The sequence below is a fragment of the Apodemus sylvaticus genome, chromosome 10, assembly GCF_947179515.1.
Source record: "Apodemus sylvaticus chromosome 10, mApoSyl1.1, whole genome shotgun sequence".
Classification (NCBI taxonomy): Eukaryota; Metazoa; Chordata; class Mammalia; order Rodentia; family Muridae; genus Apodemus; species Apodemus sylvaticus.
This window is the reverse complement of record NC_067481.1, coordinates 39,744,446-39,768,680: the sequence shown is the minus strand read 5'-3', so window position 1 is coordinate 39,768,680 and position 24,235 is coordinate 39,744,446. Positions and strand designations below refer to the sequence as shown.

Sequence of the window (24,235 nt, the reverse complement as noted above, 5' to 3'; positions counted from 1 at the left end):
CGGGCCAGACCTGGGTGGGAACAATTTTTTTTTCTTCAATGGTTTTGGGGGTGCTTGCTTTAGGTAGCATACAAGACTCCTGCCACCGCCACGGTGAACTTGTGTTTATAGAGCGCGACCTCCTAGAATTAAGAACCAAAAATGTGGTCCTGGGTAACCCACAGCTCCAACAGTCGGTCCAGCCACAAATCAAGCTACACATTCGCTACTAGAAAGGAGATTCGGCAGCCCTAGTTTTGGGTGCGGAGCCCAGGCGCTGTTATGTTCCGGGTTTAGGCAGAGGGCGAGCCCCAGGTGTCCTGCTCCCCCTTGGCTTGGCGGGGCAGGTGGCTGGTGAGCCCTGCGGCGGCAGAGCTCCACTTTCGCTACTCCCTCTGGCCATAAATGAATCGGCGTCTCCTTTCATGGGTACCGCAGGCCTCTAGCACGCTAACAACGCGCGGTCCGCTGGTCAGGCAATCCGGCAAATCCAAACTACCAGGCCGAGCTGAGGAAGGCCTGGAGAACAGTAACCAAGGTAAAAAAAAGAAATGGGGTCCCTCCAATTCGTTCTAAGCGTGCCTAAAGCAACTATTATTCCTGGCGCCCATTCCAGAAGGATCGGACTCGCCACCATCTGGCTACACCTCCAGGCTTGCTACCTGCAGACACCTTGGAGGCTTTCTGCTCTCCTCATCCTCCTCCACTCCCCCTTTCCAAGGCACCCCAACTTTCTCCAGCTCTCTCACCTGAACCCCCGAAGCGCAGTTTCTTCTTTCTGGACTAAAGCTGAACCCGTCGTCAGTGGAAAGGCCCCCCACCCCCACCCAACCTAGGCTGCAAGCCACTTGCTTTACAAGTCCAAAGGTCACCTAAAGTTTGGCTGATAAACAGAATCGGTAGAGAAGATTTGGAGCCCCCAGCGTGAGTACAATGGGCTCTGGCAAGTCCCAATCCCGGCCCAAGTCTCTGGCTCCGTTGGACTGTCCCTTAGGTTCTCCCACTTTCTCGGTTTTTCCCCCTCCCCACTACCATTTGCATCTTGCCGAAAGCGGAGCCCTTCCCACTCATTTGCATATCTTATATGGCCTAATGGTGGCGATCATGGCAAGTTAGAAGTTTTCTGACTCCTCTCGGAGGAGTCTCCGGGACCCCAGAGAGTAACAGGTGTCTGAAAGCCAAAGGGTGGAGGGGTTCCAGAACTTGGGGTTCTCTTGTAAAACTCCCCTCCACCCTCCTCTCTCACGCCCACCCATCCCCTCAACCCCTTCTTTTTTCGTCCTTGGAAAATGGTGTCCAAGCTCACGTCGCTCCAGCAAGAACTCCTGAGTGCCCTGCTGAGCTCCGGAGTCACCAAGGAAGTGCTGATCCAGGCCTTGGAGGAGTTACTGCCGTCCCCGAATTTCGGGGTGAAGCTGGAGACACTGCCCCTGTCCCCCGGGAGCGGGGCGGATCTCGACACCAAGCCGGTTTTCCATACCCTCACCAATGGCCACGCCAAGGGCCGCTTGTCTGGGGACGAGGGCTCAGAGGACGGCGACGACTATGACACTCCTCCCATCCTCAAAGAACTCCAGGCGCTCAACACCGAGGAGGCCGCGGAGCAGCGGGCCGAGGTGGACCGGATGCTCAGGTAGGCAAGCGAGCGCGGTACTTGCGGAGCCCGCGGAGTCTCTGGAGTCCCCGGCCCTGCATCAGAGGCATGCGGTGCAGACTGCTCTCCCTCAAGCCCCCTTCCTACGGGAAAAAAATACCCCGGGGCCCTCCGCTTCTCTGCTAACAATTGAACCTGGCCCTCCACCGGGCGACCTGAAACCTCCAGGCTTCATCTGCCTCCATCTATGCGGGCACCTTGTTGGTGGTACCCAGGAAGGGTACGAGAACCGAAGGTGGGGAGCCTTTGGTCACATGACCAGAGGGGCAGGTGGGTGCAGCGAAACAGCAGCGATTCCCCCCCCACCCCAGGACCCACCAAATTCCCCAAATCCCAAGCCGCGCATTTCTCCCAGAGACCTGCACTTCTTAGCAGAAGGCCTGGCAGCATCGGTGGCCGAGGCCTGGGAAGCAAGTTCTCTGGTTGTGTCCTTACAGCGCCGGGGTGAGCTCCGGCTTTAGAATTATAAAATGGAAACTTTGTAGTAGGGTCACCAGGGCCGGGCAAAAGAAACCAAGAACGAAAGGGAGAGAGATTAGGTGGGGTACGTGCTCCTAAGACCCCCCCTCTTTGCAGAGGTGGGCGTGTACGCATCTCTCTCGCTAGCGACACCCCAGCGGTCTTGGGGGAACCCAGGCTGGCTGGCGGTCTCTCGGGTGGCTGGGATCACTTGTCGGTCCCCTCGCCGGGGCCTACGCTTTGACAGCTAGTTACTAATTATCCAAGGAGCCAAGCGACTCCCTTAGACCACACGTCGCTCCGGGGCCACTTGGCTTCAGAAAGGAGCCCCTCGCGTAGCCTCTGACTCTTAAGCCCTGCGGCTTCAAAGTTTCAGAGTTCCGGGAGTGACCGCGGCGGCCTCCGCCGCTCGGCTTCCTCTCCCGCAGCGCGCGCTTGGGGTGGGATATGACCTTGCATTTGAATTTGCGCTTTGGGGACCCGGCCGCTTGCCCTCTAGCCAAGGCAATCTGGAGGACTTCTTTAAAAAAAATCTTTTTAAACTCCTAAAATGTTGTTGCTCTAATTTAGAAGTTTAGGTTTCATCCGTTACTGTTTCTCCATGTAGCAATGGTTTCCCTCCGGCTGAGTTTAGGGGCCTAGATAATGTCAGGAGTAGAAGGTACAGACTGGGGTACCGAACCCCTCGGAAGGTCTGCAACGGCAGGCTGGCAGGAAAGTTGTCCTGGGGTCTGGCTCAGGGACCGGGCAAGCGGTCCCCAGTTCCTCTGGGGCCTCGGTCCTTCCTCCTGGGAGCCACGGTTTAGCTCGCGTCGGAGCCGACTTAGGGAGGCCCGGGAGGCTGAGGGCGCCTCTTCACTGTGGTCCCCACGCTGGGCTGGACACAGCGGAGATGTAACATAAACTGCAGCACGTGGAGTTGGGGTGTTATTAATTTCTTCCTATAAATCATCAACAGAAAGTACACAAAGAGCGTGATTAGGTTGAAAAGAGAGGCGGGTTACTCATTGGTGAAGTTGTAAACTCGGCTAAGAAAGGGAAGGAAATCAAAACGCAGGAGGGGGTGCTGGCAGGACACACGCACGGAGGTACAGGGCGCGCCCCAGGTCCCCGCGCTGCTCCGGGAAGCTGACACCCGCAGTGCTCTGCGGGCACAGAGTCGGGGGTCTTAGGATCCGGGCCTTCTTCCCACCCCCAAGCCACGGGGAGCAGAAGGAGAGGAGCCCAGATTCTAGCTGGGGTGAGGACCCAGGACACACCCTGAAGCTTTGTCCCATTCGCAAGCTGGTGCCGCCTTCCCTCCCCTGGGCCTGGAGAGTCTGACTTTATTAAAGTAATTTTTCAAGAAATTGCTAGCGGCTCTCAGGTCACTGCACAGCCGACTGCAGGGTACCAGGCACTCTCTTTTGTTTTTCTCTCCCCGCTCCACCCCCTTGTTCCACTGTAAGCCAGAAAGAAAAGAAAGGTGTGCGGGGGAGGAGGGTCATTCGGTGGCGCGCCTGGTCGCCTTCACCCTGGCTGGAAGAACGCGGCCTGAGAGGAAGGTTGCAAACTGCGGTGTCCCGTGCTCCCCGACCCGCAGGCTGGTGTGTCCCGGGGGCTTAGGGGACCCGGTGGGCCACCTAGGAACCAAGGGCCCTGGTTCCCGGCGAGCTGGGGCCCAGGAATTCTCTGCTCCGGGGCCGCAACTCTGGGGCAGCAAAGTCACCCTTGAGGAAGGAGCGGGCCGGACATTTGGCCGCTGTGGGTTTACATTTAACACCTGCGCAGGCTCTAAAAAGGCCAAGCGCTTCTTGCTAACGCGAGTTTCTCCTGGCGAGGAAACTCTATTTTCCAATAATATTTTCTTACTACTTACCTGGGCCTCAGAGCTCTCTCTAGGGAATCTGCGGGATATTCTGAGATCCAAGAAGTTTCTTTTTAGATTTGAGTTTTTCGGGTTTTTTTTAGGTGTAACTACGCCATCTTATCCCCAATTCAAATCTTTTAATTCCGGCCCTAAAGGTTTTGTCTCAAGTTTTTCTTTTGTTTTGTTTTTCTTTTTCTTAATCATTTCGCTGTTAACTCCCCCTTTCACGGAACCACTCACATTTAGAACACACTGTTATGCTAGGTTTTTTAGGCACGTAGAATAACTGGTAAAGAAACTAAACAAAGGACAAATGGCCAAATGATCTGTTAAAGCGACACAGTGTTGACTTTTAAAACCCAAATACTGTTTTTTTTCTAACTTTTGAAGCTATGGTTCATATCTGTTAGAAATATTTTTCCACCCTAAAAATATCTGTGGAAACGTTAACCAACGATGAGTTTTTAGGCGATCGCTGGTATTTAGGTGGTTATGTTTAAAATGTTGATAGCTGTGCTTTTCTCCTGCTCAGGATGAATTCTCCAGGTCTGACACTGGAGTGCATTTCCTCTGCTTTCATTCTTACTATTTCATTATGTTGTTTCACTTTCTGGGCCTTTATAAATGCTTGAGAAATTCGCTAATTTATGTACAATTAATGTAAACGTTTACAATTCTCAAAAACATCTCATCCAAAGCCTGACTTCTCACAAATCCGATAGCCAAGGCTTGCTCAAATAGTCACAATTCAAATGCCTACAAAATATCTCCCTTGATTGCTGGAGATTTTAGCATGTTAAACAAACTAATTGATTTTTTTTCAGGCACCATTGAAATATAATTGTTTTACCACTGTTTCTAATTTGGCCTCAGCTTTAACACCAATTTTTATTGTTTCATCTGAACCCAATTTCTCTTTGCTTTTTGATGTCTTGTTAAGCTAATACATTGTGTGTATATGCATATATATGTATATATATTATATCAACATGTAGTGAAGAATTGTTTCTGTAGCTGCATTAAATAAATTATATACATACTTGTATTGTTCCTTTAATACTTTTGTTCTGTGCTGTGCATTATGAGCTTAGTCTCATGATTCTAAGAGACTTTCGTAGTCTCTTAATTTCAAGGACAGTTCTCAATCCAAGTCACCTATTTAACAAGCAAGAAAAAGTAACAGTGTTTAAAAAAAAGTTAAAAAGTTAAAAACATTTTTAAAAAGCCTGGGAGATACCCTCTTGCCTTGTTTAGAATGCAAGCTGTGCCTGCATTTGTGAGAACCCAGAAGCATGTCTAGTCTCAGTCCAAACTTGAAATCCTGGAGAACTGCTCCCTCCTGGGTGGCTTTTCTATATCAGAGAGCTGCCATCATACAGATCATAGAGGCAAGCAGAGTATGTGGGATCATTAATGTCTTACTCCCAATACTGAAGTTATTCTTCCTTGATGGGTTTTATTTTGGAGGCGGGGCTGTGGATAATTAAAAAAAAAAAGCATACCTGCTTTGCAAGTATACTGTTCAACGAGAGAGAGAGAGAGAGAGAGAGAGAGAGAGAGAGAGAGAGAGAGAATTTGAGAACACTTTTCTAAAACTCCAAAAACAAAAAATAACACACACACACATACACAATATAATATTTGACTTCAAAAGAAATCACAACCATACAAATGCTTATAAAATATTTCAGTTTGATTGCTGAAAGTTTCTTGACACATCAAACAAAAATAATTTTTATTTCACATACAGGCAGTCTTTAGAAGACTCTTGCTTGTGTCCCAGGAGGTGTGCACACAGACCTGCCCCTGTTTTAACGGATTAGACCTCCTTTTCAGAAGGAGAATAATGTTGGAGAGCTTTTGACTAAAACTTTTAAAGCTGATTTGGCTTGTAGAAGAATCGTGATAGTCAACTTGGGCTCCAAGCATCTCCACTCCTGTCTTTTAGTTTCTTGAAATCCAAAGAGAGCAGAACAAAGTGAGACCATTTTCTTCCATGCCCTAGGGATGGGTTCTGGGGAGGTGGGGGGGGGCAGGTTTAAAGATGAGCCTATCTCAGAAGAAAAAGCTAGGTCTTGAGGGCACGAGGTGGGAGGTGCCTACTCCTCTTGCATTTAGTTTGCTTTTAGCCCAGTGCTTCTCTTGAGGCTGAAGTTCCAACAGATAGGGGAATATGTAAATAAATTTTTTGCTCCCAGCAGGTGATTACTTTCCCTTGGGTGGTTCGCACCAGCATCCTAATGATCTGTTTCTCTGTCTAGTGAGGACCCGTGGAGGGCCGCCAAAATGATCAAGGGATACATGCAACAGCACAACATCCCCCAGAGGGAGGTGGTTGACGTCACGGGCCTGAACCAATCCCACCTCTCTCAACACCTCAACAAGGGCACCCCCATGAAGACCCAGAAGCGAGCTGCCCTGTACACCTGGTATGTCAGAAAGCAACGGGAGATCCTCCGACGTAAGTGTCTTAACCTTGCCTCTTCAACCTACAAGGACTTTTGCCCTCACTCTGACCTCATGGGCTGCCTTAGTTTCCCCTCCTTCAAGAAGGCAGGTAGATACAGTTGCTACACAGCAGGTTGTCTTGTATCATTTCTCTCTCACACATCCCCTGGCTACACAGCTAGTTCATGGTTACAATATACACTCTGAATCTTTCTAGTCCTTCTTTCCAACGCCCCTTTCACTGTCTCTTGGTTGACATATGAAGACATTCTGAGTTTCCAAAGAAGAGATTTCATGATGGTCAACAATATAGATCGTCACTATTGTTAATTTTCTTCCCCTCTGGAAAAAGTATAAATAGCTAATGTGTCTGTATAGACCCTCAGAACCTGACCCTGTTCCTTGGAAGTGGTGAGGGGTGTGTGGGGGTGGAGGACAGAGCCCAGAAGCAATTTAAAGCAGTTGCTCACATTTCCCAGAATTAGAATTTGGGCTCTGCTGGGAGTGACTCTGCCTAGTGAAGACCTCCTTTCTGTCCCAGGCAGGGCACAGGGAACTCTAATTTTTGTTGTCGTTCTGTTTTGCTTTGTATGTAATTAATTTAAATAAAGTGCTTTTAGTTCAGAAGAAATTATTAAAGAAAAACAGCAAGGGATTCTGAACTATTTTGCAACAAGTTGCCTATACCACCCATACAATCCGTCCCCCTATACTTTGTGTGGTGTACACACATTATTCCACACGCTTCATACAACTTCCAAATTTATCAGATTACCTTTGAGATGCTACTACCATGTAAAACTAAGAATTCCTTAGAATGCCCTTGGTTATCCCAACAATGATGTTTATGGGGGGATTACTGATGAAAAGTGACTGGTGCTGGTTTGCCAGTTCAGTTCCCATCGCTTCATCGCTTCAGGGGTTTTTTGTTTGTTTGCATTTATTATTATTATTATTATTATTATTATTATTATTATATATTTGGTGGTTGTTGATGTTGCAGTGTAAGGGTTTTTTTTCTTTAGGTTTTTATTTTTTGTTTTGTTTCACTTTGGTTTTTTTTTTTTTTTTTTTTTTTTTTTTTTTTTTTTTTTTTGAGACAGGATCTCCCTGTGTAGCATGGCTGTCCTGGAACTCACTCTGTAGACCAGGCTAGCTTTGAACTCAGAGATCTACCTGCCTCTGCCTCCCACATCCTGAGATCAAAGGCATGCACCTTTGTACCCAGTGTATACCCAGTGTATACCCAAGTTATTTCAGTTCTTAACCCAAGGTCTTCTTTCTGTCCCAAGATTCCTTCCACCCAAGAGTTCTGAGAAGCTTGGGTCTTTACACTGAAGGGAGTTTGAACCTCGAGCTGTTTTTATTTGGGGAGATCATACCTTACTGCCACCGCTGTGCACTATTACACTTGAACTCTTTGGACCGTTCCATTCTCTAGAACTGTCTTAGCTGCCACCATTCCCACCAATTCTCTCTCTCTCTCTCTCTCTCTCTCTCTCTCTCTCTCTCTCTCTCTCTGTCTCTCTCTGTCTCTCTCTGTCTCTCTCTGTCTCTGTCTCTGTCTCTGTCTCTCTCTCTCTCTGTCTCTCTGTCTCTGTCTCTCTGTCTCTGTCTCTGTCTCTGTCTCTCTCTCTCTCTCTCTCTGCAGTGAGCCTCTGTGTCTTTGCCAACATGTTCATTTCCATCATTTTCTGGGTAGGAATCTTTTCTCCCCTTTCTGGACAATCACTTTTAAAATTGGTATTGGATTTTTTTCCTACACACTGCTCCAAAATGACTGTGTCTGTGTTTATTGTGTCTGTGGGCAGGAAGGCCGTCAGTGGCTCGGGGCACTTGTCTCCGGCTGAGGTTAACCCTTGAATTGGAACATTATATGGACAGAGCTGCTAGCTGTGTAGACAGTCAATCCTTTAAAGTCTCCCCTCCATGTCGGGGAGGGGTTGGCTCCCCTCCATGGTGGTCACATTCAAGGAATTGACCTCCTGACATGAAGCAACTCTGCAGTTTCTACACACCCCAAAAAACATTCTCAGGAGCCACAGTTTGCAAAGGCCAGGTAGCTCTAAGGGAGAACTGGTTCAGAAGTCAGAATGGTATTCACTCAGCAACCTCAGAATAGACAGGGAGACACTGGACTGTCTAACAAGAGGCTAGACCCAAAATGAGCCTCGGGATGCTCAAGAAGGGATAATCGACCAAGTGGATGGCAGGCTGTAAGGGACATTTTTGTTCAGTTTTATTACTGGTTGTTACTGGTTTGTAGTTACAGGAGACAGAACTTAGGACATATTCCTCCTCCTGTAATTATCATATATACACCTGCCATGTTCCAAGTGGGGCTTGTCTGTGGGGTCCACAGACTCCCAACATCCTGAAGGAGTTGAGAAACCCAAGTAATTCATGAGAACAACTTTCCAAGCCCTCTAAAAGGCGCGCTTTGGGCATCAGGGCTGCTGCTATAGCACCTGGAGAAATCCCAGAGGACTTACTGGAGGAGGTAGCATTTGTATCAAGCCTTAAAAGATAAAGAAAAGATACCCTAGCATGGGACAAAAATTGGAAAGATAAATAAAAGAGCAAGTGAACAAGTTGAGTGGGAAAAGAAAGAGGAGATAAAGAATAAAATTATACACAGAAGTTTCCTGAAAAAAAAAAAAACCAAACTGATAAATGTTACTTGATATTCAAGGGCTTGTCTATACACATAGAACATTTCTGTCTAGCTACTAAGCCCTGAATAAGGCTGCTAAAGCAAACGTTCCAATGTCATTTTTAGGGGCATCAAACGTTTTCTGATCCATTTAATTTGTAAGCAAGTGGAGGAAAATTGGTGGTAACTGGAGGCCTGTGAGAGTCTAGTTCTTCAAACACTGGGTGTGGCTAGGCCAGGTCCTTTAGGGCTGTAGGCCCTAAGCTACAAATGCTCTGGGTTCCAACCTCCTGTAGACTGCTGCCTCCCCAGTCCCTGTACTGCAGGATGCATACAGCAAAAGCGTCCTCCACCCAAAGTCAGATTCGGGGAGCTTGGGGGTGTTTTGGAGTAATTTATAAGCTAGTGGTTAAGAACATTCGAACGTTCTAGGCTCATCCGACTTTGGATAGGTCACTTTCCCATGTGAACTTCTGTTGTCTGCTACTGGGAATAATGTTGGGCTGTGAGAATTAGGCGAAGGGTTAGAAGATGTTGGGCTGTAGAGATGGACTGTTACCAAGTCTAGTGACACCTGCTCACTTCAAATGAAAAGTCCCAAAAGAATCCCAGACACTTCGGGTTACCCTCGCTGGCTTTGGCTGTTATTCATAGGGGATTCTATAGATGCCTTGCAGGACCCACGGGGGAAGAAGAGGAGAAGGAGGAGGAGGAGAAGATATTAGATAGTCCCCTCCCCACTGAATAGGGGACTTCTGTCTCGACCTTCACCCTCAAGTAACAGCACTTAAAGAGTTGCTGTAAAGACCAAGCAATATAAACAGTGAAGAAACACCTGGAAAAATATCTGACAGTGGGAGGAGTTATCTGGCTGTGGGAGGAGTTATCTGACTGTAGGAGGAGGTTTTTTTTTTTTTTTTTTTTTTTTGCCCACATTGTCCCAGGGAAGCTGGTGACAGTCTGATTTTACATTTAGCAGAAGCTATTTCTGGTTTCTAAAAACACCATGGGCTACCATGCACACAGAACCCTAGGTGGCCTGAGGACCATCCCAAATCAAAGGCTCCAGTGACAGTGGCCATTTATCCACCCAGTAGACTGCTTCTGATTGGCCACTGGTTAAACAAACCCGGCTGTGCCCACAGCTGGGATCTTAAGTTCAGGCTGAGAGGAAGCCACCACTTTCTTGTAATGGGCCAAAATGGAAAGAGAGCCCAAGACAGATCATAAAATCCCAGGTATACAAGCAGACTGGAGACACTAGGAAGGGTTTGTGGATGGGGTTCAAATGTTAAGTAGTGAGAATCTGTGCTCAGGTTGTCCTAGATAACATTTAAAAATGATGTCAGGTGTAAAGGCATTCATGACTGTAGTACTCTGGAGGCTGTGTCTGGACACTAAGAACAGCAGGACTGAGAAAGAAGAACACCAAGGTCCCGAGCATGGCAGCAGAGTTAAGGACATGAATCTATGTGTCCTGCATCCCCATGAACCCTGCTCTGTGCAGACATGGGAAGAGAACAACATAGCTCCCTTCTTACTAAAGTGGCTATCAAACCTCAGTCCAACCAGATGAGACAACATGTGGCCACTCGGCCAGGCTTCCGCCTTTCATCCGTTCAATGAAAGTGAATTGAAGATCGGTCTATCTGGGCCTGAAAGTCAGACACGTGTCTCCTTCTGCTTTCTCCAGCTCCTTCTCTGTCATTCCTGGAAAGGTCTTCTGTTTTAGACTCTGTACTTGCCATCTTTCAAATTATGTGGGCAGATCATGAGCCAACTCCCTCATAAAAGATCTCCTGGGACACAACATTAAAAAAAAGTATATATATATACATACACACATACATCTACATACATATAGATATATATGTATATATGTGTGTGTCTACATATATACATATACATGCACATACATAACACACATACCATACATATTACATGCATGCATGTACACACATGACACACATATAACATATATATCACACACAGAGACACCTAACACAACACACACACATGTACACACATGACACATATATTACACACACAAAAATGCACAGATGACATACATATCATATATATACCACACAGAGACAAAGATACCTTATACACATGACACACACATATGCACACACACATGCCCATGACACACATATCACACACACTATTGCCTTCACAATCATACTAGAAGTCTAAGGAGCATCTTCTCGTTCAGATACAAAGCTCTAGGTATATTTAATTTAAAGCATGATTTTAAAGGTTTAAAGTCTCATGGTTTTCAAAAAACCTGGCATTAGAATGTAGATACCCAGAGTGGATGAAGAGCAGAGGGCGGGAGGACCACAGATGCCTCCATATATGGTGGTTAAGTGTAAGATGCACCTTTGAACAATTTCCCCCTGGCCTGAGACTTGACTGGGCTTATCTCCCTGTCATCAAAATACAAACATTCAGAGCCAGAGGGTGGTGGCTCCTGCCTTTAATCCTAGTACTTAGGAGGCAGAGACAGGCAGATCTTTGATTTCTAGGCCAGCCAGGACTACAGAGTGAGTTCCAGGACAGCCAGGGACACATAGGAAACCCTGTCTCAAAATAAATACATAAATAACAAGCATTTGGGATTCAGAGTGTTGCTTCAATGTTAGAAGGTCAACAAGGCAAAGGAAAATAATTAATTTTCTCAAAACATTGACTTGGCGACCTCTGTCCAAGAAAGGAAGGGGTGCCTTTGCTGGAGGACACGAATGAGCGGGGAGGGGCCTGTTGTAAGGTGTCCCCCTCTGTATCCCCACGTAAAACTGGAGCATACTGTAAAGCTAAAGGGAAAGGAATTAAGGTATCTTTGTCCATTGGTCCACCTACCTGTCTGTCCGTCTGGTGTCTGTCTGTCTGTCTGTCTGTCTGTCTATAGAGTGAAGGCTACAGGCTCTATCAAGTCTACTCCTTTCTCTTTTCAGAGTTCAACCAGACAGTCCAGAGCTCTGGAAACATGACAGACAAAAGCAGTCAGGATCAGCTGCTGTTTCTCTTTCCAGAGTTCAGTCAACAGAACCAGGGGCCTGGGCAGTCAGAGGACGCCTGCTCTGAGCCCACCAACAAGAAGATGCGCCGTAACCGATTCAAATGGGGGCCCGCGTCCCAGCAAATTTTGTACCAGGCCTACGACCGGCAAAAGAATCCCAGCAAGGAAGAGAGGGAAGCCTTAGTGGAAGAGTGTAACAGGTAATGCCAGGAGCCCCCTGAAGCAGGGAGGCAAAGGCTCAGCCCTGTGGTCCTGTGATGTTAGGAGATCGATTATCCAGCTAAGTGTGGCTAAATCAGGGCCTCCTAAAGTGTATTCTACAGAACTCCAAATTTAATTTACTAATAAATAGGTTTAAGACACATCGCAGGAGTACTTCAGGAGTCACGGCATATTTAATATTTTAAAAGTTCTGAGAAGACTGACAAGATGATTCTGGGGTTTTGTTTGTTTGTTTGGTTGGTTTTTTTTGCTTTTTTGTTTTTTTGTTTTTTGTTTGTTTTTTGGTTTATTGGATTTTGGTTTTTTTTTCCCCCCGAGACAGGGTTTCTCTGTTTAGCCCTGGCTGTCCTGGAACTCACTTTGTAGACCAGGCTGTCCTGGAACTCACTTTGTAGACCAGGCTGTCCTGGAACTCAGAAATCCGCCTACCTCTGCCTCCCAGAGTGCTGGGATTACAGGCGTGCGCCACCCCGCCACCCCCCACCCCCCACCCCCGGCAGACCAGATGATTCTGAAGGCTAAAACACCTGCTGCCATGCCTGACTGCCTGGGTCCCCCCTCCCCGCCCCCCCCCCAGGATCTACATGATGGAGAGAGAGAAACAAATATTTCACGTTGTCCTCTAATCTTAGCATATTTGCTATCACACACACACACACACACACACACACACACACACAAATGAATGTTCAAAAGCAGAAAAAGAACTGAGAAGCCTGCATGTAAGAAGCTGGGTCATCACTGTTGTTTTTCAATCATGGAATCTCACCTCTGTGGAATTACTAAATTATTATTCCCATGCGTGTTTATTTTAGGCAAGATACTCTAGAAGTTGACATATAATACAATGCCAGAGAGATGTTTCCATTCCACACAGGCAGCATTGTTCCTTAACTCTGGCCTCCACTAATTATAACCCCCATGATACCAGAAAGAATCTGGAGCCTGGCACAGGCTTTATAAGAATACTTGACACATTGGCACACACCTGTAATCCCAACACTCAGGAGGCAGAGGGAAGGGAAAGATCAAGAATTTGAAGCTATCTGGGTTACCGTGGCCTGAGACCCAAGGAAATGTGGCAGGCAAGTAAGACTTGGTTAGATCTGTTTGGTACACTCTGTGCACACTGACTCAGCAGACTCATATATATACATATATACATACATGTACATATGTGTGTATATACTTATATACACATATGTATGTATGTATGTATGCATGTATTTAAAGCAAACACTAGAAGTCCTTGGAGAATCCTTTGGTTTTGCTCTTTTTCCATTTTCTTTTATTCTAATATCAATTCTCTAAAAATATTTACTCCTTGCTCTGGCGGAAGCCTGTGGAGTCCTTGCTAAGTCTCCAAGCTGGGCAGCCTTGGCAATAAAAAGACAACGCCAGGAAGGCCAGGTGGGGAAGCAGGCCAGGTTTGGCACAAGGTCTTCAGACTGAGGAAGGCTTTCAACAGGAAATGGGGTATCCAAGAACAGAGCTCATGGTGGTCTGGGGATTTCATTGGTGCTTAAACCCAGAGACACCCCTCCCCTTCTTAATACCCTGCTCCCCTCCATTAGTTCTTTGCCCCAGAGCAAGAATGTGGGGTCTGGATTCCCTGAGCCCTTTTAGGGTGTCAAACTCCCAAAGTCCAGATGTCTCTCACAGTGCCTGGAAGAGACTCAGACAGAGCCAGCAAAGGACTCTGCCTTTCCTGAAGCAGCAAAGGAGGAGGTGCCAGGAGGCAGTCACGGGGCTGTCTTGGCTTGCCCTCATCTAGTGGAAGCCACATATGGGCCTCTGCTCTGCCTTTCAGGCAACACAGCTTGCTCAGGGCCTGCACCAAAACTTCCACAGAGCCTTCTCAAGTACTGTGAGGATGGCCTTTCTCTGGACAGGCCTCTCCCCGACTCCCCCACTGACCTTTAGCCTCTGCTGTGATTTTGTGTTTAGGGCCCAGCACACGCAGTGCCCAGCCACCCTCATTCACCCTCTCTCCTCTGTCCTTTGTAGGGCAGAATGTTTGCAGCGAGGAGTCTCCCCCTCCAAAGCCCACGGCCTAGGCTCCAACTTGGTCACCGAGGTCCGTGTCTACAACTGGTTTGCAAACCGCAGGAAGGAAGAGGCATTCAGGCAGAAGCTGGCCATGGATGCCTATAGCTCCAACCAGACGCACAATCTGAACCCCCTGCTCACCCATGGCTCCCCTCACCACCAGCCAAGCTCCTCTCCACCCAACAAGCTGTCAGGTAAGTAGAGGCCAGGCTCTCACTGCCTCGGAACTGACTGCCACTGTCCCTGCCAGTCTCACTGTTCACGGAGCTTCCGAGGAGCGAATGCATTGGGATGGCGACAGACGTGCTTTCTTCCCTTTGCCTGAACAGGCTCGTGAAAGAGTGTGTTCCTCTGCTCAGGTTTCCTCCCATTCCTTGCTGGGCTGCTTGGCCCTCAAAGGAGCCCTTTGCCCCTTTCTTCTCTATCCTCATTCTCTCTCTGTGGCTGCTGAGTCAGCCAAACTGGTTATCTCCAGAGAAAGCTGCCTTTTGGAGATGCCAGGTCGAAGCTGCAGGCAGGGAGATCACAGTGATGTATCACCGGTCACTATGAGCTCTCTGCATGTCGGAGCATATCCTATCTGCCACTCTCCAGTTTCAGCAGGTCAAATGGTTGTTCGGGAAAGGCTACTTGGGTGGCAGCCTCCACTGTGCTGAGCCAGGGTTAAGATGGAGTCTGTTACTTGAGATTGTTTGTGATGAGTTGGCTAAAGAGTTTGTAGCATGTTGGCCTGGATCAGAATGTCTCTGCTATGGGGTTTGAATATGTCAAGATAGGTGCTTATATCCTCACGTGAAAAAGGACCCCTGTGTGCAGCCATATCTTCTCCTAGGTCTTAATGCTTCTAAGGTCTTAATTCTCCTAAGAAAACTACCAGAAATGAGGAGGGTTTTGGTACCTACCCATGGTTGTTTGATACCCTTGTATACCAAACACAGCTTTCTGATCTGGTGGGAAGCCTGAGAAAGGAAAACCAGCCACTGCTATAACCTACAGTCCTCTGAGATTCCTTCGTCCCTTCCCCTGCGAATTACCTTTTTGGTGTGAAAGGCCCCAAAACTGCAGGATGGCCCACGTGTTGGATTATCCAAGTCATCAGGACTGGGTCTGAACCAGCAGCTGGGCAATATGCAGACATTTGTTCCATGCCTGCCACTCACAGGTTTGCTCTTTGAGACCTGAAACTGACCAGCACAAAGCCTAGGACCAGGCTTGGGTTTCTCCGAAGTCCTGCTCGGAGAGTAGGGAAGGGCTCAGACACCGCAGAAGAAAGTTGATTTATTCGTAAAAGGCAAAGAGGCTGGGGACAGTGAGGGGAGAAAGTGCTGGCCTGACCAGAATCACTGAAGCCCCTTACAACTGTAACTATACAAAGCAAGGTTCAGCAGGTAGGTGGTGGATGGCCTATGGCTGGTACTGAGCAGGGCTGGAGCATTTGCCCACCATGGTGATCCACAGAGCTGAATCTGGAAGCTGTGTGGGCGTGGTTGGGGCAAGGAGCATTGTTGAGAAGACAATGGCCATTGTGCTGGGACCTGTGATCTCCACACCAAAGTCAGGGAGCCTGCAAGCCAAACAAAGGGCCAGCGGCTTTCTGACAAGCTGTGGTTGTGCTGAGGTCACTGCAGGGTCGCTAGTTTAGGCTCTCCCTGCCCTGACTGGAGAGTCAGAGAGCTAAGGCGGCAGGGCCAGGTATTAGAAACAGAGCAGAGGCAGGAACAAGGGCCAGGGACAGTCTGAAAAGAGTATGGTCCACTGAAAATGGAATCTCTGTGCTGCTCTGAAAATAAAGGATAGAACCCAGGCCTTCAGAGAAAGAAACAGAGGCCCAGAAAGAGATAATGTGTTGAAACCCACATGGTGGTGAGTAGACATCAGGTCTGCTGATTCTTGCTACGCAAATATACATTAAATGCTAACCAAGTCCTGGCAATGTAAACTGGGATGCAGCTTGGTGATGGAGGGTGTGCCTAGCCTGTGTGTGAAGAATGAGAAGGACAATGTCGGGGACACATAGCCCAGCCTCCTTGGGAGTTTGTATTCTGTAGGGAACCTCCAGAACCAGCTGGGGATCAAGGTCATCTGTGGGAGCATCTAGGGCTTTCCCAGGGAGAGGAAGATCCTGCCGTTGTCTGGGGGGGTGGATTCTTAGGGGACACTGAATATTTTCAGTGGCTTTTAGACCTTCCTCTTCTCTCAAGGCCCATCAAGGAACTCATGCCCAGGGACTAGATTCTCTGGGTGTGACTTTGACTGGTGATCAGTATTTCTGATTCATGTACATTCTGAGTTTCTTATGTGTCAAATGGAGGCTGGGTGCATGCATGGATTAAATGGGTGGACCCCGTAAACACCACCTTTCCCAGCAAACCTCAGTGTGATCCCACTTATCCTCTCAGTACTGAAGACGACAGATGGGGCCAGCGGGAGCAAGGACAGGCACAAAAACAAAATAAGACATAACAGACACGGTTTTCTTTTTAATTTCACATTCTTCAACATGAATTCTAACAGGCAGTGAAATGCGTTCTCATCCTGGGATCAGCAAAAGTGGCCACTGTGCTTTGCAATCCTAGAATTAGAACCTTAGAAGCCCTTCTCAGGCTGCCAAGATGACTCTTAGGACTGTCCCCAGGGCTAGGCAGACAGACATGCTCAAGAAAGGCTTTGGGCTACAGATCCTCACTGTAGGCTCCTGTAGCAGGACATCCCCAGTCCCATGCCAAAACATAGCTGACTTGGAACCTGAAATTTGGAACCAACACCCAGTGTCAGCAATGGTTGTCTGTCTGTCCATCTACCCATTTACCTATCTATCTATCTATCTATCTATCCATCTATGTCTTGCTTATTCTCTCTTGCTCTCCATGTACATGTATGTGTATCAGTGTGTGTGTGTGTGTGTGTGTGTGTGTGTGTGTGTGTGTGTGTGATGCCACAGGGTTAGACATTGCTGCAAATCACTAAGGAGGTAATACAAAAGAAGCTAAGAGAGAAGTAGCAGGCTGATTCCTGGCGTCTTTCTTGAAGGTTCTCTACCTTACTTATAAAGCAGGGTCTCTTACTTGAACCCATAGCTCACTGATTTGATTACCCTGGGTAGCTATCTTAACTCTGAGGATCCCCTGTATCCCTGTATCCCTCCATCTCCTGATGTGCCAGAATCACAGACAAACCCTTTGCCTATTCAGCATTTACATGGGCGTGGAGCTCTGAATGCTGGTCCTTTTGCTTGTATAGGACACTTATACTCTGAGATAATCCTCAGCCCCTAACACTGGCAATCTCTAAGGCTGAGCTGGAGAGGAACATGACCCCAAGATCTAAGCCCCCTGCTCTACACTGTCCCTTCTCTAAACACCAGCACCTAAGCCTGTGCCTCTTTGGTCTGGCAGCACCAACGAGAAGACTCTTCCTGGAGAGTTGTGTCTCCTTTTCCTATGCAAGCCCCTTCCTTCCCATCCATGCTTACTGCATGTGCCCCACTTGCCCACGATGACCACAATGTGACCCTGGTCCTGGAATGTCCTACACAATAGGGATGGCAGGAGAAGCACTTTGCCTCTGTCAGCGGCTAGTTGGTTACAAGGTAGCCTACAAACACACTCAGCAGAATCAGCTGTTTTCAGCCTTGCCCCTCTCTGCCTTTACAATCACACACCAGCATGCAGCCAAGGGTTGTCATGGCTTTGTCCCCCCCTTATGCATGCTTAATTGACAATTAAGCTGGGGCTTTGAACCAGCCTGGCTGCTGCTGCTGGGCCTTCATCTTTCCAGTGTGTGTCACAGGGGCACCCTTTGTCTCTTCTTCTTGGGGGCCTAAAGTTACTGTAGCAGGACTGCAGGCGGCCATTTATCTTCAGACTGGAAGGCCTTTATCTGTTGCCCTCCCTACTCCAGCTCTGGCCAGCAGGAGCTGTCCCTGGTTATAGGGCCCCGTGACAACCCATTCTGGGGCCATTGAGCAGCCCGGAGTGATGGCCTTTACCTCCATTCTGGAGCTGAATCACGGAAAAGGCTCCTGAAAGGTCAGAGGGCAGGGCTGTGGCAAGAAAAAGGAGCAGGTCGGAGACTGGTGCTTGTATTGATTGCCTCAGAGAAGGAGGAAGCTGGGGATGGGATGTGGGCTAGCCTTGGCCCAGGGCTGCTATCCGAGGCCTGATCCGGGTGGCTTTGCTCTTTGTACACCTTGATCCGGTCTAAGTCACCTGGCTGCCTCCCCAAGGAGGCGGGGAGGGAGATGAGGTTCCCATCAGCCTTTGCGCTCCCACACATGTCCTTACTCTTAAATGATCTTTTCATAAGGAAATGGGGACTTGTTCTTCAGCAAAGTCAGTGAGTCACAGAAGGGAGAAGACAGACACCTGCCCAGGATAACTTTTAGACCTCTGGGCCACAGCCTAAAAGGACATATTGTTTCTGTGGCTGATGCTTTCCCCTATCTTTGAACTCTATGCCTCCACTTCACAGCCCTGCAGACCTGGTTTCCTTTTACCGTGTGTCAAAACTTGAAAATAGAGTCCTGCCTCCTACTTCTTCCTTAACCTCCGTTGCCCTGCATCCTGGGTGGCTGCAGAGATCTAACCCCGTGACTTAGACAAAGCAGATTTATTTCTGGCCCAGGTACAAATGGCCTGTATAGATGCACTTCCTCATAGCACAAAATGTATATTGTATCAAGGAGACCTCAGACATACCAGAAGCAAGACACAGACTGAAGATGAGAAATTAGCATATTCCGTGTTGATTTGGCGCTTCCCTGGTACGAGGCCCTGGACTGGTCACCTCTGTGCTTGTCTCATTTAGCCCTTCCCAAGACTTTTAGGAGGGTGGGTGCTATCAGTATTGATAATCCCATTTGTCAACTAAGGGAAGTAAAGACATTTAGAACGTGGAGTGATTTACCAGAGTTCATAGAGCTAGTCAGCAGTGGGACAGGTTTTGACCTGCGATACACTGCCCATCTGTCTTTATTTGTTCTATGCAGACACTAACAACTTTTAAACTTGAGAATTAATATGTGTATGTATGAGAATTAATATACACACAGAGAAAGAGAGAGAGAGAGAAACAGAGACAGAGAGACAGAAAGAGACAGAGAGACAGATAGAGACAGACAGACAGACAGACAGACAGACAGCTCTCCCATTCTATACTGTTGCTCCCATCTGAATAACAGAGCTGAGGTAGGGAGAAGACTCAGAACCTAGTTAGTTCACTGCTTCTTCCCCAGCTGCTGCCCCTGAGCAAGGTGAATTCTGTAGAAAGAAACGAAGGCCTCCCTTTCCCAAGCCCATCCCTATCTGCGGGGATTTGAACTGCCCTTGCATTGGGCCCTGTCTGGAGCCCTTAAAGGCTTTAACAACTTAATGGGGCCTGTGAGACTGGGGTAGGCACCTCAACTCACCTCTGGGAGCTCCTCCCCCTCCCTGGGCAGCAGACAAGAGGAGAAGTTTATGAGGGCAGTTGTAAAAAAAAAAATTCATCTCAGCAGCAAGGGTTCCCAGAGTAAATGAGTCAGTCACATTGTCCCTTGGGAGGAGAAACAAAGCTGTGTGGGACCCTGGCTTGCTGTAGTGGTTCAGAGGCAGACTAGACTCCAATGTTCTGCTTCTCAGGGGACTGAATCTGACTGTCATTTTATCTCCTGAATTTGGAGGTGTTTTATCTTGTGAGTACCACCCCATAAACTCCCACTAGATTGGGGAAGACAATCAGGATATTAATGAGATTAAGAGGTCCAGTCTTCAAGGTATTCTGCTGCCAGCCCCCTGGGGGCCAACCCTGGTCTGCATACAAAGACACTGGGCAGGGCTGGTGGGCTCAGGCCTCAGCACAAAGGGACCCCCAGCTGATAGCAAACTCCTATCACCTGAGGCAGCCCACTGGCTAGGCCTAATCTGCCTGAAGGATCCTTAGAGGACCTGAGGACGCCTTCCTTCTCAAGAGGAAGGAAGCTGCCAGGAAGCACGGAGTCCAACCTGCAGCTTATGGGAGAAGTGCTCTTGGGATCTGTTTGTAGAATGTTTGATAGGAAGTAACAGGAACTTGGAGAGAATGAAGCACTAGAGGGGCAGAGAGAGACAGAGGTCTGGGCAAAGGGCCTTTGAAGCCACCTGCTTAATAGACACACAAGAACTTGCCCTATCCTCTACCCACTTTTCAACAGGAAGTAAAAACACAAATGTGGAAGCAAGGAGAGAAACCTCTGCGTGTGTGTGTGTGTGTGTGTGTGTGTGTGTGTGTGTGTGTAAGAACATGTGCTCGTGTGCACGTGCCTGTGTGTGCGTGAACATGCGCTCCTACGCAATGCCTGTGTGTGCATGTATGTATGTGTATGGAAGTGTGTATCTCTGTGTGTGCCTGTGTATGTGTATGTATGCGAGTGTGTATCTATGTGTGTGGTTGTATGTGTGCCTGTATGTCTGTGTATGTACATGTGCATGCTCAAGCGTGTTTGCGTGTGTGCACATGTATGTATATATGTATATACAAGTGTATCTGTTTGTGTGCATGTGTATCTGTGTGTATGCATGTGTGTGCATGTGTATGTATATTTATACATATAACATGCATGCATATTAACTTATATGTGTACATTTTATATATAATATTTATATTATATATTAATAGAACATATCTTCACAATAAAGTCAAATAAAGCATTCACTCCTAATTATCTATAGAACAAAGCCAGGTAAATTTTTCATTAAAGAGCCAAAAAGGGAATAGTTCAGGCTTTTCAACCTACACAGTCTCAGTCACAGCCCTTCAAGCCTGCCTCTGTAGCACAAATGCAGCCACACATGTCTGTGGCTGTCTCCCAACATGACCTTATTTATGGCATTTGAAATTTGATTTCATGTAATTTTCAAGTATCATGACATATCTTCCTTTGGATATTTTCCCAACTCTATAAAATTAAAAATGTAAAAACCAGCGCTTAAAGCAATGGCTCAGAGGTTAAGGGTGAGACCTGCTCTTCCAGAGGTCATGAGTTCAGTTCCCACCACTCATGTTAGGCAATCCCAGCTCCAGGGCATCAACACTGGTGGGCACTCTGTGGGCAGGTTCACAAACTTACATAATTAATAGTACATGTATATATATATATATATATATATATACATATATATACATATATGTATATATATATACACATGTATATAATGCACATATACACATATGCACATACTTACATCTATATAATTCTTGATTTACACATCATATGAAAACAGGCTGCTTGGGTTAGCAAATACAGCCCAGCCCCAGCCCAGTCCCAGCCCCGCCCCAGCCCTACCAAAGCCCAGCTCCAGCCCAGTGCAAATCCTAGCCCAGCCCCAGCCCAGCCCTATTAGGTTAGACTCTCTAGGGAGTCAGGCCAGGCATCAGTAGCCCGTAAACCTTTCCAGGGGAGCCCAGTGGACTACCATGAGTTGAAAACTAACTTTAAAGCTTCTCCATGTTAAAGTGCATGTCCATTGCCTGGGTATGTGTCCAAATGCATATTCTGGTTAGGGGTCGAGGGGCTGGAGTTTCTGTATTTTGGTGTTGGCAAAGAAGATGATGACTCAGGGGCCTCACTACCAGTAAGGAGCATCTTACGCAACTCCACTAGTAACTAATCTCCCTCTGTTCCCCCAACCTTCCCTTGACTGACAATCCTGCTTAACATGTCTTTATAAAGTTCTTCTAAATCCAGTGGGTGCATAACAGAACCATGGGTCATGGAGGAGACCTCAATTCCAGCCTCACTTTAGTCAGTTATTTCTGTGTGACCCTAGGCAAGCTTCTGGAATCTGAGCCTCAGTTTCTCAACGTACAATGGGCACACCTGCTTGCGCAAAGGCTGGAGGAGGAAATGGTATGATGCCTGTGTATATAGGGAAAACACCCAGATGTGGCAGGCTCTCATAAATGATGGCTATGGTTAGTTGGTATTGTGCATTATTTGGAAGAGGGTTTGTTTGTTGCTGTTGTGTTATTTGTGATATGGTGAATGGGCCCTTTAGTTCCCTGTCTCTGTTGGAGTCTTGTTCAGTCTTGATTTTTAGAAAACTTGGGTATTTCCAACTAGTGTCTGCAGTAGACTCAGGCTGGTTTCTTGTCACACAGCAGATGCGAGGCAGTTTCTCATCTTCCCTAGGACTGCTCAGGGACACCCATAAGGTGTATTCAGTGTCATGGGCATTTAGTGCAGTGAGAAGCAGCTGTGTGGTGCACAGAGTGATGTTGGGATTAGGCCTCAGGACCATACATCAGGAGGTCAGAGGCAGCTGATGACCAAGAGTTTTCTGTACCTAGCAGCGTATTCTTCCTCCTTTAACAAAAGTAGGCGTGAGTACCTCGCTTACCTGTATTGCTTGTATATAACTGGGCCACGGAAGCTGCCCAATTAGAGGGAGATTGGATGCTTTACTGATAGAGGGTGCTTCTGAGAAGCTTCCTGACCTTTGTTCTGAGAAAGGGAGCTGACTCCAACTTCAGGCAGAATGTGCACAAAAAAGGAAGGTGACCTCTAGCCTGTGGTGAGCACAGGAAGCCTCAGAGGTCCCGAGAAGCCACTTCACTCCCCTTTAGCATCTGCTTACTTAATCACACTGTGCCCTCACTCAGCGGCCTCAACAGTAGCACAGTGGGTAGCTTTGGCTACTACAGACTAGCTTCAGCCTCATGGGAGAAGACTTTATCTTTTTAGTACTCTAAAAGGGGCATCAAGAGCAGTTTCTTGGGTAGCATACCCTGAATGTCGAAGGTACATCTTGGAGATGGACTTGGGCACTTAATGGCTTTTCCAAAGAAGAATCTATTCAATGTGGGGTGCCCTGAGATCTGCTCCTTACGGATAGTCCTTCTCCTCACTTAAGTCCACACTGAGGCAGATGTATCTGGAAGCAAGGTGTAGCACTCAAAACATAGCTCACTGGAACTGAGGTTCTGTCACCACCTGGCAGCATGTTCTCAAATGTGTTCCTTGACTTCATCAGCTCAGTAGGGGTCCTAACGCATACATAGGGCTGTCACAGGGCTTTAAAGTGATAACATACACTCCAAGTCATCTTATTGCTTGGCAAGGAAGATTCACTGCCCTTGTAGAGCTCTGGAGCTTCCTAAGGAGGGGTCCTGGGTCTCCTTGGGTTCTTGATAAGGGTGTGGCTTTGCACTTTCCATGAACTTTGGTCATCATTTGAGACAGTCAGAACCATGCGACAGGAGCACTGGCAGTATCTAGGGTCTCCAGTGTCTTCCACAGGGCACATCAGAGTCAGCTGGGGGAGCATGTTAAAAATGGACATGGTAGCTCCACGCACACCTGTAGGATCAAAATTGCCGTTATGTGGATGTAGAACATTGCAACACGTGTCCCGAGCCACTTGGATGGGCAGCCAGGAGTTGCCTGTCACTCAGCTAGACAGAGCGGGAGAGCATTCTGAAGGGTTGACAGTGATCTAGTGGTTCTGTACTCAGCTGGAAAAGGAGAGGCAGCTGGAGCTGGGGAGCCCTGAACCCCAGAGGTAACACTGGACAGATTGTTAAGCCAACTGAGGATTCTGACCTTTCGTTCCTTGGAGACTGTGTGTTGCTTCCAGGCTTGCGGCCCCAGATTCTGCTGCCCTAGGGACAGATGGGGGTTCACCATGGCAGCACTTTATTGTTCAGATCATCATCTGTCTCCCTCCCTCTCTTTTTTTTTCTCTCCTTCACTCCATCCCTGTTTCAGGAACTCTGTGCTGTTAGCAGCCGTCCACCTTTATTAGGGACCATTAGGGCTTTACAACATTGGCAGATTGGGTGGGGCCAGTCACAATAAACAGATTTATACTGGGTATAAACAAGACACCTATAACTGCCAGAGGTTAGCACTTCCGGGGCTTTTGAGTGGCAGCCTGTGTGCCCGTG

General features: G+C 47.7%; 1 protein-coding gene across 2 annotated transcripts in view; it reads left to right on the top strand.

Annotated features, from left to right (window-relative positions):
• The first annotated feature begins 1,113 nt into the window (after nucleotides 1–1,113).
• The window catches only part of Hnf1b (HNF1 homeobox B), a 54,974-nt gene continuing 31,852 nt past the window's right edge, over nucleotides 1,114–24,235 (top strand). The window contains exons 1-4 of one of the 2 annotated variants that reach the window (XM_052195165.1): nucleotides 1,114–1,612; nucleotides 6,203–6,402; nucleotides 12,078–12,264; nucleotides 14,294–14,529. In XM_052195165.1, coding sequence (XP_052051125.1) covers nucleotides 1,269–1,612; nucleotides 6,203–6,402; nucleotides 12,078–12,264; nucleotides 14,294–14,529 — 967 coding nt within the window. In that variant the 5' untranslated portion in view covers nucleotides 1,114–1,268. Of the gene's footprint in view, nucleotides 1,613–6,202; nucleotides 6,403–11,999; nucleotides 12,265–14,293; nucleotides 14,530–24,235 lie in introns of both variants that reach the window. The other variant, XM_052195164.1, reaches the window with a different exon arrangement.